At 44.6% G+C, this 15,282-nt stretch overlaps 1 protein-coding gene across 10 annotated transcripts in view; it reads right to left on the minus strand.

Moving 5' to 3' along the window:
- The window catches only part of MRTFB (myocardin related transcription factor B), a 197,518-nt gene that overhangs the window by 76,454 nt on the left and 105,782 nt on the right, over positions 1–15,282 (minus strand). Inside the window, exon 1 of one of the 10 annotated variants that reach the window (XM_060648553.3) lies at positions 527–927. The exons of 8 other annotated variants lie outside the window; for them this stretch is intronic. In XM_060648553.3, coding sequence (XP_060504536.2) covers positions 527–647 — 121 coding nt within the window. In that variant the 5' untranslated portion in view covers positions 648–927. Of the gene's footprint in view, positions 1–526; positions 928–15,282 lie in introns of those variants that run through there. One more of the 10 variants, XM_060648552.3, reaches the window with a different exon arrangement.

Below are 15,282 nucleotides of genomic sequence, written 5' to 3' on the forward strand. Positions count from 1 at the left end.
AAATGATGCACTGAGCACTACAACCAAACAAACCAATCATTTAAAGACATGCTTAAGAAAGCAGCAGCTACCTTCCTGGCTTTAAACAATAAAAACCATGAACGTGTCAACTGGAAAAAAATAATTTTCCTGGACTTATGTGTTTAAGCCTAAAGCAAATAGTGTGCTAAAGACTATCGAAAGGGAAATGGCCTCTCCTAAAGGGGTGGGGGCGGGGGGCATGAGAAAATGCACGAAATGGACCTGGCAGGATTTCACTGAAATCAGGGCTGGCCTGCTAAAGTCCCCTTCCTGCGTGAAACCCTGCAACACGCCTGGAGGTCTGTGAGCTAGGGAATGGTTGCAGAGAGCCACCGAGGACAGCACTGCGCTTTCATTTCCAGGAACTCGGAGCGTGTGAGGTACAGGAGTGAGCACAGAGAGCAGACACACCGCACGGTAGGCAGACGGGCACACGGACGTGCACAGCCTGGCCTACGGGCAACAGAGACCGGGCACTTGTGCCCCCGGCCACAGACACACTGACCTTCCTTGAGACTTTTCTGGTTGCTCCCCTCAAGGCATTCCTTCTCTTTGACCGGTTCGAAATCCCCAGCAGTTAAAATCTCCGGGAAGCCCTGTTGCTGCTTCTTGGAGCTATCGATCATGGTGAGAGGCTCCTGGCGACGGGCAGCATCAAGAGGGAGAAAAGCGCAAGGTGCAGAGCACGCTCCGGTCCGCTCCCCGGGTCCCGGGTCCCTCCTCGCAATGCCCCAGGCACCGGCTGATCAGGTCTCTAAGCAGCCGGAGGCAGCCATTCCCCTCTAGCTCCCGGCCCGACCCGTGCGCGCACACACACACACCCGCGCTGCGCGGCAGGAAGCCCTCAACTCTCTCCACCTCCCACCAGAGACACCCGCAGGCACGATGCTGAAATCCCACCCCTTTTCCCAGCCAGCCCCCTCTCCCCTGCCATTCCGGCTGCCCCCTCCCCCCGCCTCCCCCGCGCGCCGGGTCCTTCCATCTGCAGTTCGATGGTCCGAATCATCTGACAAACACTGAGTCAAGCGGTTAAAAATAAATCCTGTAGTTGTTAGAAGAGAAGACTTTGCTGATACCTAAGAAGACAAAGTGTTGCCTGCGGTCTCTCCCCGGCTCTCTCAACACACCCGCAGGCTGGGGAAACACTTTCTATCGGCCAGACAGGCACATTCATTACTCATTAAGTTCTCCAGCTAGACAAACGGCGGTCTAGGGCATCAGAAGGAAGCGGGTCTTATCTCAGCGCAGGCACCACACTCCAGAAACGCGGTACCAGCATAACCTGCTACCAGCGCACACATCCCGCTCCCAGGGGTCTTTGGCCGGGGGCTTTGCCCCGAGTCCCGCTCTTCCTGGCAGAGCCCGGGCTCTCGGTATCGGGGAAAGGCGCTGGAACTGCAGCTCTCGGCCGTCACCAACTCAGACCCGGGCAGCACTTTCCCTTTGTGCCACTAGTCGGCCGAGAGAGTTAACATCGCCATGATTGTGCGAAGGGAAGGTCTCCTCCCATGGATGAGAAGCAGATGCAGCGGGAGAGCTTGTCTCCTACGGAGCGGAGCAGATTCCGCCGGCCAGCGGCCGAATTTAATCTCACGTGAGTCATTTAATCTCACGGGCACCCCTCCCGTGAGTCACAGACTGCTGGCCGTGGGTGCCGCTTGGAGGGAACCACTAGGTATGGCACTTCCAGGCAAACGTGGAGAGGAGCCTGTTTTCATACGTATCAAATACATATCTACCCACAGCTACAGCCAAACCAATCTGATTTTTTTTTTTTTTACAGGTTCAAAGTATGCTCCTTTGCAAAGGGTTCCCATAAAACCCATGAGAGGCTGTAAGAGCAGTGGATGGGATCCTCTTCCATGAGGGCTATATTTTGCTCACTTTTTTTTATAACCAACATCCAGCAAACTGCCTTAACTATTAGTTTTCAATAAAACTTGTTGCATGATTGAGGGAACGAATGAAAGCCGAAGAAGCTCCAACAGGAAAACTTGTTTTGATAACACTCAAAATTCTAAATCAGTCCTAGATCAATGACTATTAGTCACTGATTTGAGATGAAATGTTCTCTAAAAGCAGCACATTCTCTTTAGAAGAAAATATACACATACATTTTGAATGTGCATCTAACATGATCCTTCTGCGGGATAAAGAAAGGATTACGTTTTTGAAGCCAGAAAAATCGCTATCGTCTTCACCACTGAAACATAAATGGGGACTGGATGAGGATTCTGTCCTTTGTCCCTGGGTCCAGGGCTGGCATGCACTAAACCCCGTGGTGTTCTAGAAAGATAGTGATCTACTCTCCTCCAGCGTCTCTCGAGAATGGGATTACACAACACATGACATGCTTCTTGTCAAGTCAAATTCCTTCTGAAGCACCGTAAGCCCGGTGCTGGGAGTCTAAACCCCCACAGCACAGACAACACTGAGCTTATCACACACAGTTCCCAAAAATGTGCTCAAAGGCTCCACTACTATTTCCGATTCTGAGGCCTCTGTTCATCTACGTTGACTGTGTCTGCATCTTTAAAGGAGCAAGAAAAGTAACCATAATTTTTTGAGGACATTCTTTAGGTCAGTCGCCTTTTTAGCAGTTTGGTGAAGTTTATCTCATCTAACCCCCCAAAGCCCTTTCTGACCACTATGATTTTTGGTTCATTGCAGACATTTTCCAGACCCAGCCCCAAGTTACAAAGCTTCTAAGGGGCAGGTCGGAAATTTAACCAATCTTAGCTCTCCAAAGCCTGAGTCTTTGATCTTGAGACAGGTTTTAACAGTAGAGGCCATAACTTTTATGGCGTCCTAGCAATTCTACTCCTGGTGAGGGAGAAGGAAGTCGACATAACCATATCAGAATGTTTTCGTGAAAGCATTTCAACTTTCCTGAAATTACTATTTCCTGAAATAATAAGAGCAGTAGCCAAGTCTGTTTAGTGCTTACGGTGTGCCCCAGTCCAAGTGCTTTCCATACGTCATCTCATCTGTCCTGCTGCCAGCCTGGGAGTTCAACATTATCGCAACTTACAGATGAGGAAACTGGGGCCTAGAAAAAATTGACTATTTTGTCGGAGCTCGCATGTCTTCTACGTGGTGGCCGGGATCTGAGACAGGTTGCTTGGTTGCAGAGACTGTATTCTTAATTACTTTGCTAAAAAGAACAACAACAATAGGTCCTAATATTCTCTTTCTCATAAAGCTGCTTTTGAAATCCTGCTCAACCGTGTTCAGGCCATAAGTTTAGAAATCTGAGTAGATACGGAGCTCAATCAGCCACGTCAAAATTCTTTACTGGCTGTGTGTGCCTGCCTATGTGTGCTGAGTGGGTTAAAAACTGAAACAGTTCTCTTTTAAGGATCTTCTCTAAACTTATTATTTTTGTATCTGATAAAGATAAAAAAATCTCAATAAGGGAACACATTGTCCTGCTGTAGGTTTCTATCTCAAGTCTTGCTTCTGTAGTTTTGAGAGAAAATAATAATTTCCTTAGTGGTAAATATGCCTGAAAGAACATTTATTTTGTTATTTTTAAAAATCTGAAATAATTTCAAATTCACAGAGCATTTTTTTCCTGAACCATCTGTGACAAGGCTCTGACGTGATGCCTCTTTACCCTAAGCACTATGGTGTGTAATTCCTACAACAAGGACATTTTCCTAGAAAGCCCCAATATTACCATCAATATCAGAAAATTAACACTGGTTTATCACCATCTAATCCACAGACTCAGTTCCACTAATTGTCCCAACAAAAGGATCCCAACGAGGATCACGTGTGGCCCTGAGTTATTTCAAGTCTCTTTAGCATTCTTCCATTGTGAATAGTTCCTCAGTCTCTCTTAACTCTTCTTTCCTTAAATTTTGAAGATTACAGACCAGTTATTTTGTAGAATCACCCTCGGTTTGGGTTATCCGGTGTGTCTTCATCATCAGACTCACGATCAGGCTATGGCAGGAGTATCTTGGGCAGGAACATCACGGAAGCAGTGATGCGTTCTCTGCATCCTGTCAAGTGGTACGCAAATTCAATTTGCCTCATAACTGGTAAGAGTTATTTTGATGAACTGAGTAAGACGGTACCGGGCATGTTTCTTCATGGTAAAGTTAGTTTTTCTCTTTGTAACAAATGATTGTGTGCGGCTGAATTATTTATTACTATGATGGTCACCAAATGGTGATTTTGAAAAGTCTATCATTCCTTCTACGTTTATTAAGCAGCACATCCTACTGTAAGAATAAGAATTCCCTGTATCTCGTTTACGTTACCTGTTTCTATCACCATGGACTCCTGGGCTCCTATTTTATTTAGTGGGGGAGAGCATGTTCCTTTCATTTATTCTGATGCTCAGATTCTTGCAGTTTCAGCCAGCGGGGGCCCCTTCAGGCTGGCTTCAGTTCCTGGCTGCCATGGCCCATCCTCTGCGTACTTTATTACTTCCCGGTACAAGGCATCCCGGATTCTTTTACTTGTCCCATCCCGCTGAGAAAGCAAGGGCTGTGTACCAGGTGCGCTCGTTGCTTTTGGGGTGACAGTGTTCTCAGGCCTCCTTTGGAGGAAGTTAGGGAATATGTCTGTGAGATTATGCGTGTGAATGTACACACACACACACTTACTTCTCTCTATATTTAAGTATGTATGTCTGTATTTATTTATATATGTTGAAAACCACGAGTTTGCCCTGATGCCTCCAATTCCGATCCAATGCCAAAGGTTCTTTCTCAATTTCTCTCTTTTATACATTTGTAACCCCCTTCTCTGACAGCGAGGCTCTGGTCTCCCACGGTCTGTGCACCCCGTTCGCAGATATCCCGGTCACCTCCTTACTATCAATGCTGACCAGACCCGACGCAGGTGTCTCCTCACCCCACGTGGGCTCGAAAGCCCTACCCTGCACTGCTGCCCCCACGTAGCTCAGCCCCACAAAATGTCTTTTGGATTCAATCAGGGACAAAGGGACGAAGGATGCTTGCATTCTCTCTGAGTAAAAGAAGCCCACAGTTATCAAGTGAACTGCTCTCAGTAGGTCTGTCCTTGTTCCTTACTACATGTACTACATCATCTTCAGTGTCATTTGGCTCTACTGTCGTGGGGGGGCATTTAACTTCAAATGACAGGTGATTAGAGTCACTTTGGTTGTGATAAATCTGCTTCCAGAGTGTTTGTGTGTACACACACATAAAAGAGAGCTGTTTCAGTACGAAAGACGGTACCGTAAATCAAGTCATTTTCCCACTACTCCAAGCATAGATATTTAATAAGCGTGAGAAAAACTGTGTGTCTTGGAGACCAGGAATAATCCAGGAAAGGCTTCAGGGACTCAAAACAGAAACAAATGCGGCTCAAGGGACCTCCACAAAAAATTGGCAGAGTCAACGTATGCTCATAAAGCTGCTGATAAAAAAGAGATCGCTGTGGAAGACACTGCGCTTCGATAAAGACAGACTGGACGGTACTGCCGATCGGGCAACTCTTCCGCAACCTAAGAGGCCGAGGGTGATGAACGCTGTAATCAGAAGCAGAACGGAAACGGGTTGCTAAATACTGTGTCGTGCTTCTCCTGTAGCCTTTCTGACAACAGACTAAGAGAAGATGCCTTTCCTTTTCACCTCCAGCATCCTGGGACTTTGAAACAGGGCCTCAAGGAGCCTGTCACTGGAGCAAATGAAGGTGCATCCTGGGGCTGGCCTCCACAAGGCCTGAGCCATGGTGTGGCACAAGTCAGGCACACGTGGCCAACTAGACTGGATGCATGTAGGGGGAAAAATGGCAGTCTAGGTTATGCCTAATTTTTTCCCCAAGGTACCGTATTTTTAGTAAAATACAGATATGATCCTTAATTTTCCCTCTTTTAAAATTATAAGACCAATATAAAAATATTGTATCTTTTAAGGGTGCCTGGGTGGCTCAGCTGGATGAGCACCTGACTCTTGATTCCGGCTCCGGTAATGATCCCAGGGTCATGGGATGGAGCCCACATCAGGCTCCATGCTGAGTGTGAAGCCTGCTTAGGATGCTCTCTCTCTGTCTCTCTGTCCCTCTCCCCAGCTCATACTCTAAAAAAAAAAAGAAAAAAATATATAGTATCTTTAGATACATAACTAAATGGTTATGATAAATTCTAATAATTTTATAATTATTAAACCCAATTTAATGATCCTGGTAATTAAAATGATATATTTTTGTTAAAAAAAAAAAGGACAGAATGCCATCTCTGAAATCAGAGGACATATCCCAAAAGTCCTTCTTTTTTACATTTTAAATACACGGATATCAAATGTGTAGTACTTCAGATATAAAGAGATTAACAAATAAGCCCTATGGAAACCACTATTTTATAAGGAGGGACAAGTTTTCCTGTTATTTCTCAGACGAAGGACCGTCAACAGTCTGAACAATTAAGCACGGGTGTAAATGAATACTACTATCGGGTAAAAGAGCCTGATAACTTGGCTTGTAAAGTATGTTCACGCTCCTGAGGACAGGAACCTCGGCAAGAGTGTTCGGGACTGGAATGTGACCATCTCACCATCGGTGACCACTGATTAACCTCCGCTTACGGGAGAGGCAGGAACTTCACCAGGGATGGGTGAATGGCAGGGGAGGCCGAGGAATGCGATTCCTAGCTCCTTCTCAGTCCCCGTTACGTAATGATGGCAGTGGTCAAGAGCAGTGTTGGGTGCACACAAGTGACCGATGCCACGGGTCTCCTCCTGCCCAAAGCTGCAGTATGGATGATGAAGAGATGACAGAATACACTTTATCAGCTTTAAAAAAAGTCATCCAAATCCCTGCTCTATTTCTTTTTAATTTTTTTAAACATTTATTTATTATTGGGAGACAGAGAAACACAGAGCGTGAGCAGGGGGAGGGGCAGAGAGAGGAAGACACAGAATCCGAAGCAGGCTCCAGGCTCTGAGCTGTCAGCAAAAAGCCTGACGCGGGACTCGAACTCACAAATCGCAAGATCATGACCTGAGTCGAAGTTGGTCGCCTAACCAACTGAGCCACGCAGGCACACCACCCCCCCCTTCCCCCGTTCTGTCTCTAAGCTGGACCATTACTTATGAACATGTGAAGATTTACAACAAAGCTTTCCTTAGACATCTATCTTCAGAGTAGTGTTCCATGAATTCGGAGTTACAGAATAGAAGGGAGAATGAAACGGCCGCACCTTCGAAGGTTTGGCACAGACAGAAGGGAGGAGGGAAAAGTGAGAGGGTCAAAGCCCAGCAAAGGCGGAAGACGCATCATCAAGCTACGAGCAGCGTGATGCTGAGGTCAGCACTTGTAATAAGAACACTGTCTACAGGAGTGTCTCTTCACCTTTTTAGCATCATTGTCCCCATTGCCTGGTCCTAATCATTTTCCATGGAATTTTAATACCACAGATTTACTACGTATCTGTTTACGTACTTTATGTGTATCTGTGCCTTACACATAAGAGAAGTGATTTTTTTTTTTTCCGCCCATCCCTCAAGAACCAATCTGTGCCCCTGTTGGGAACGCTCAACCCACAAGAGGGAAAAACCAATGTCCCCTGTTCTGCTGAGGGAAAAAATAGTAAGAAAATAAGAGTGAGCTCTATGTAGGAAACCCTCAACGGGAAAATAACAAATGTCCTCCACCCGTGATAATGATTTTTAGGTCACAAGTAAATTTAACATACCTTTGAGGGTCTTAAAGATCTTTCGATCCTTAGCAGCTCTGAGGTAGGGGACCCGCGCACTGACATTTGTTTTACAAAACAAAGAAAAGAAACTGCAGTTCAGCTATGAAATACTGTGTTTTAAAGCTGGCCTGCTGGTGAACGCCTGTCTTTAATCCTGGTTTTCTGACTCCAACATTATTTTCACCAAAAGCAAACACCTGTATGGGTTTTTTTTTTTTTTCTTTTTGCTAAATCTACATATGATTTTCAAAGGCATGTAGTTAAGGAAAGTGGGTAATTTAATTTCAGGGGGTGACAACATCCCAGATGGATTTATGAAGGGTACAGGCAGGATGGCTTTGTGGAAAGAACATGACTTCGGAGGTGAACACAACTGGGCTCTGAGGGCTCGGAGACCCTGGAAAAGCGCCACCATCTCTGTGCCACGGCCACCTCGTCTACAGAAAGGCAGTGACGACAAGGACGACAATGGATGTTTTCCGTGGTTATGAAAATCAGGGGGAAAATGCATATAAAGTACCCAGCAGAAGCATGACGGGTACTCCCCCAACAGTGCAGTCCGTGAGGACTCCTTTCTGGCATGATCCCCCTCGTCGGCTATCCTCCACGGCTGCACGTTCGCTAGGTTAGGGGTTTCTCTAGCAGGAGGCGCACACAGACGTCCGTGGGGAGCAGCACGCTAACCACACACGTGTTCTCCGGGTCCCACCACACCCGATGGAGCTGCCCCTGGGTCTGGGGAAAGTTCACAGGGTTTTGATTTGGCGCTTAGTATCTTCTGGTGTCTTCCTACCACTTTAGATTTCATTTATTAGATTAAATTTGAAATTTTTATACATGCGGAAAACCCTGCCGATTCTTCTTCACTTCATTGGAATAACGAAATAGAAAAAACGCCCCAGGTGACTGACCACGGTCATGCCGTGAGCCATAGGGTCTGAGAACTGAGTAGAACAAACACTCAGACATGGTCTCAGGAATCCAAGGATGTATTCTCCGGTGAGCTCTTCATGGAAATTTTTAAATTCTGTGGTTTTGTTTTGTTAGCCTTGAAAAAACGATCCTGAGTCGCCATGTAAGAGTGAAGAGTAAAGAGAGCTGGACATCGTGGTGACAACACACGCAGAAGCCCACAGAAGGCAAAACGGTGCCGGGCCAGCAGCGGTCCGAACAGAGCACAGGTGGCGGGGAAGCGCGCCGACAGCGCGCCAGGCAGCCCAGGCTCGGAGCCACAGGACGGCAGCGGGCACCGCGGTCGGGTCCAGCAGCAGCCACTCTGGGGCAAACACGCATCGTGTCACAGCCAACTGACAATGATGCGAATTTCGCGAGCTTCACAGATTTTACAAATAATATGCAAAAGTGTTTCTGTTTTGTGGTTGTGTTAAGTGCTACTAAACCTAAGTGTATACTTTTCTGTATGCTTTTATACATTTATGGTTGTACACAATTTAGCAACATGAGACTAGTAAAAATTAATTCTAGTAATTGTTTTTATTTTTCTTTATTTTTTAAACATTTGTTTGTTTGTTGGTTTGTTTAGAGAGAATGTGAGCAGGGAGGGGGCAGAGAGAGGGAGAGAGAGAATCCCAAGCAGGCGCCACGCTGTCAGTGCAGGGCCCGACACGGGGCTCAAACTCACAGATCTCGAGATCATGACCTGAGCTGAAATCAAGAGGTGGATGCTTGACTGACTGAGTCACCCAGTCGCCCCTCTAGTAATTGTTTTTAAAGGGTCAGTACCTTTCTTGAGTTTGTGAAATACTGCTTCACCATACAACTCAAACGGGGAGAGGGGACCCATTTACTCTGCTGCTTGGCTTCCACACAGTTACCCTGAGGAATTAAACATTTGCCATTACACAATCTGCCTGGATGTCCAACCTGGCCATCTCGGGGGTCCTGACACAGGTGGAGGTAGAAGAGTTCTAGAAGAGTGTCCAAATCTAACGTGAAACCATGTCACACCGTCACACGTGTTCCAAAACGTTTCCTGGGTCTCTTCTCAAGTCTATTTTGAGTTAACTGTGCCACTGTTTCAAATCATTTCCATTTTCTTCAAGACCACACTACATCACCACCCTCACACCCTTCTCAGCAAGTAGCGTGGCCCCTAGATTTCCTAATACTGAGGTCTTCACACACAAGCCCCACTCCGCCTTCCCACTCCCGTTCTGTCACCTGTCTTTATGGAGAAGTTTTTTTTTTTTTTTTAAGTTTATTTATTTTGAGAGAGAGCGAGCGAGCGAGCAAGCTAGAAAGGGGCAGAGAAAGAGACAGACAGAGACAGACAGAATCCCAAGCAGGCTCTGCGCTGATGTGGGGCTCAAACTCACAAACGCTGAGATCATGACCTGAGCGGAATTTGATGAAGAAATAACCTTTCTTCTTGCCCAGGGGAATCCAGACACTTTGTTTAGGGCTGTAGTTCCTTCCCACCTACTTACCAAACTGTGATCAAGAAATTATACTTCTCCACCAGGATCCTTCGTACTTACCAAGATACCTGCATTTCCCCCTTTTCCCCGCATTTCCTAAGATTTTGACTATTTCTGAATGTTCTCCCTTAGCAATCTTATCCTTTGCACTGGTACCAACCATTAACTCCAAACATCCACCAACACACACATCAAGACAAACCCTGCCTCCGGATCATCATGCACTGACTTTCTAAATGGCAGTTTCTAAATGAGTTTTCCTTCCGCAGTTAAGGTATCCTTGATTTTAGGATTACATGCTATGTACTGAGGACAACATCATCTATAATTTTATAACATAGTCTTTGCCTGACTTTGTATTTTTTTAAAGCTTGTTTATTTTGAAAGAAACAGAGACAGAGCGAGCGTGGAGGGGCAGAGAGCATAGGGGAATCCCATGAAGGCTCCCCACTGTCAGCACAGAGCCCGAAGTGGGGCTCGAGCCCACCAAACAGTGAGATCATGCCCTGAGCCAAAACCAAGAGCCAGACGCTTAACTGACTGAGCCGTCCAAGCGCCCCTCTGTGCTCGACTTTAATGGAGAAACAAAGATTAATGTTGCCTGAATGAATAAGTCAATGCCACTGGACCAAAACTCCTTCGGGCCTCTCTACCCACCTGATTCTGCTCACATTTGTTGGCTTGGCATTAAAACCACCAGTGTTTTGTCTCCTGATTTCCTGAGCAGCATTACCAACCCTGACAACGGTCCTTACGCTTCAGCTAAATCAAACTGCTTCATATCCCCGAAGACGCTCTGAGTTTTCCTGGTCTTTATTCAAGCTTTTTCTTCTGCTTGAAATTCTCCATCTCTGCTGGAAACAGCACTCGGACACTCTTCAAGAACCATGTGCCGCATCAGTCACTTTCAGAAACTTTCCAGGATGTGTCCCAATGCTCCCAAGGAGTCCGGTCTCTTTCCTCTGCTCACTGTGACCACTCCTGGTACGGGCCACGGGAGGACTTAGCATTCTGGGAACGATGATGAGGTGATGCCGACTCTGGTCACTAACAGGGATCTGTTGCTTACTGTGTCCTGAGCACAGACGTCACGCATGGTGACGTCATGTCAACAACCCTCACAATAACACCATCTCCGTTTCACCGCAAGGCACCAGGAGGTGAAATAACCTGTCCAGTGACACAGCTTTTAAGGAGCAGAAGAGAGACTTTTGATGTAGGTGGCAGGCTTCTGGCCACTAGCTTTTCTCCATGGGTTCTGGGAAAGAATTAAGCCCTAATGCCCAAAAGCATCCACTGTATTAACTTCTCTCCTATGTATCGAAAATGACACTAGCTAGGTCTTCCTTGGGATAAGTGAGAAGACTAAGCACATTGGTAGGACTCCATTTTGCACCGAAACTTGGCTGAGAAAGACAGGATGCTTTTAGCTACTGCATGGTTTTTCTCAATGCCTGTCTAGATAGTTTGCACATTCCTGATACCCCTTCACCATTTTAGTAAATTTTACGGTCTTCAAAAGCTGGAACTTCACCTCATTCACCTTCTTATTTCCTGTGAGATCTGTTCCAGTATTTTAATCATGTTCACAGGGTCAATTTCTCCTTAACTGACTCAGTTCTTACATTTAGTAGTCCAGGCTGGACGGTAAGTATCTTCCTTAAACTAAAACTACCTGCTAGTTTGTATTTTTTTTTTTTTTTGGTTGTATCTGACAGACACTTAAAAAATCACTATTACTAAGGTATAAAGACCATCAGATACATCAGTTTAAAGTGTATATGTGTGGCAAGTTTTGATGGAGGTATACGGCTATGAAGTCACGGTCACGTTTGAGATACAGAACATTTTTGACATTCCTAGAAGTTTCTTCTTGCCCCTCTACAGTCCATCCTTCTGCCACATGTAGCCCCAGGTAATCACTGATCTGCTTTCTATCACTAGAGATCAGTTTGCCTGTTCTAGAATTTCAAGTAAATGGTACCATATAATGCACAGGCCTTTGTGTTTGAATCCTTTCACTAAGATAGGACTCTGAGATCCATCCATGCTGCATGTATCAGCAGGTGGTTCCTTTCTACTCCAAAGTAGGAATCTAGTGTATGAGACACCACATTTTGTTCATCCATTCACCTGCTGATGGACATGTGTGTAGTTTCCAGTTTTGAGCTACTATGGATAAATCTGTTATGAACATTTATGGTATAAATCTTTGTGTAGATGTTTATCTTCTTTTGTATAAAGGCTTGGTCAGATAGTAGGTGGATGCTTAGCTTTTGAAGAAACTTTATTGGCAGCTTTATTTTTAAAAGCCCAAAACTACAAACAACCCATCCATACGCAGGTGACTGAACAAGTAAATTGTGGTACATCCACAATGAAGTACTATGCGACGGTAAAAAAGAATAACATACAACAATATGGATAAATATCAAAATAATTATGCTGAATGGAAGAGGCCAAACAAAAAGGAACACATGTATATATGACTCTATTTTTGAAAAATGCTAGAAAACGCAAACTAATCTATAGTGACAGAAAGCAGATCACTGTTTGCTTGGAGACTGGTGGAGAGAGGAATGGTTTACAAAGGGGCATGAGGAAATTGTTACGGGTGATGAACATGTCATCTTGATTGTGGTGCGGTCAAAATTCCTCAAGGTGAATACTTAAAATACGTGCAGTTTATTGTATGTCAATTATATTTTGATAAAGTAAAAAAAAAAAAACCCACAATGGTACTTATGGGAACAGAGAAATTCCTTTATGTAATATGATAATTGTGAAACAGTCTATTTACAAAACTTGAATACAACTGAGGATTTACGTGGGTGTCTAAACTCTAAAACAACTGAGCCAAGATTGCTCTAGAGAATCTTAAAAACAACAACAACAACAACAACAACAAACCCAAACAGACAAACCCATTCATCCATTAAAATAAGTAAAATAAAATGAATCCCACGTGGGATATGATAACTGAATGAGGTTTCACACGCCTGCCGGAAGTGCAGCCTGGCGCGCTGTGACTAACGGGCACGTGTGAGTCTGGTGAACCGGCACGTGTAACAGACCAGGATGTGGAGAGGCAGTGATCCTGAACACAAAACACAGAATTCAAGTTAGAAACACTGCATGTGACAAAGAGGACACCTCTTAATGTGAAAAGCCATAATCAACAACAAGACTGTAACAAAACAACGTAACTACTCTCATACAATATAAAGCCCAGGAGGCACAACGGGACGCTGACAGAAATGTACAAAGAATAGGAGACGTTAATCTGTCTGTCTCAATACAAGACAGATGAAGTAGACAGGATAAGAAAGGATATACAAAGCCAAACCAGCATAACCAATAAGGAGATCTTATCACTATGCAGTGAACTTTATACCTTGATGACATAGAAGACACATTCTCAACTACACATGGAATATTAAAAAAAAAAAAAAAACACCTATTAGGGCACAAAGAAAACCCAAGGAAGTTTCATAAAATAAAGAATATAAAGAACACTCCAATCTCAATGTAGTGCTAGAAATTATTAATAAAATAGAAAAAAAACTTTTTAGTAGCCTGCCTACCCAGAAATTAATAACATCTCCTATTAACTCGTAGAGAAGAGGAAAAGCCCAGACTGAAATGAAGGAACTTCTCGTCAGAATCTATGGCATTTGTACAAAGTAGTGATCAGAAAAACATTTAAAAATGTCTATAAAAATAAAACCATCAAAATCCTAGGAGAAAACAGGCAACAACCTCTTTGACCTCAGCTGCAGCAACTTCTTACTAGACATGTCCCCAAAGGCAAGGGAAATAAAAGCAAAAATGAACTATTGGGACCTCAACAAGATAAAAAGCTTCTGCACAGCGGAGGAAACAATCAACAAAACTAAAAGGCAACCGATGGAATGGGAGGAGATATTTGCAAATAACATATCTGATAAAGGGTTAGTATCCAACATCTATAAAGAACTTCTCAAACTCAACACCTAAAAACCAAATAATCCACTGAAGAAATGGGCAGAAGACATGAATAGACACTCTTCTAAAGAAGACATCCAGGGGCGCCTGGGTGGCGCAGTCGGTTAAGCGTCCGACTTCAGCCAGGTCACGATCTCGCGGTCCGTGAGTTCGAGCCCCGCATCAGGCTCTGGGCTGATGGCTCGGAGCCTGGAGCCTGTTTCCGATTCTGTGTCTCCCTCTCTCTCTGCCCCTCCCCCGTTCATGCTCTGTCTCTCTCTGTCCCAAAAATAAAATAAAAAACATTGAAAAAAAAAAAAAAATTAAAAAAAAAAAAAAAAAAAAAAAAAAAAAAGAAGACATCCAGATGGCTAACAGCACATGAGAAGATGCTCAACATCACTCATCAGCAGAGAAATACATATCAAAACCATGATAAGATACCACTTCACACCTGTCAGAATGGCTAAAATGAACAACTCAGGCAACGACAGATATTGGCGAGGATGCGGAGAAAGGGGAAAACTTTTGCACTATTGGTGGGACCGCAAACTGGTACATCTACTCTGGAAAACAATATGGAGGTTCCTCTACAACCCCGAAATTACACTACTAGGAATTTATCCAAAGGATACAAAAATGGTGATTCGAAGGGGCATATGCACCCCAATGTTTATAGCAGCACTATCAACAATAAGCCAAATTATGGAAAGAACCTAAATGTCCATCAACTGACAAGTGGATAAAGAATAAGTGGTACATACAGGGATGCCTGGGGGGCTCAGTCAGCTAGGTGTCCAACTTCCGCTCAGGGCATGATCTCATGGTTTGGGAGTTCGAGCCCCACGTCAGGCTCTGTGCTGACAGCTCAGAGCCTGGAGCCTGCTTCACATTCTTTGTCTCCCCCTCTCTCTGCCTCTCTGCTGCTCATGGTCTCTCTCTCTCTCTCTTTCTCAAAAATAAACAAACATTAAAAAAAAAAGACGTGGTATACACACACACACACACACACACACACACACACACACACACATACACAATCGAATACTACTCAGCGATCAAAAAGAATGAAATCTTGCCATTTGCAACAACGTGGAAGGAACTAGAGTGTGTTATGCTGAGCGAATAAGTCAGTCAGAGAAAGACAAATATCATTTGATTTCACTCATGTGGAATTTAAGAAACACA

The sequence above is a fragment of the Panthera onca genome, chromosome E3, assembly GCF_046562875.1.
Source record: "Panthera onca isolate mPanOnc1 chromosome E3, mPanOnc1 haplotype 2, whole genome shotgun sequence".
Classification (NCBI taxonomy): Eukaryota; Metazoa; Chordata; class Mammalia; order Carnivora; family Felidae; genus Panthera; species Panthera onca.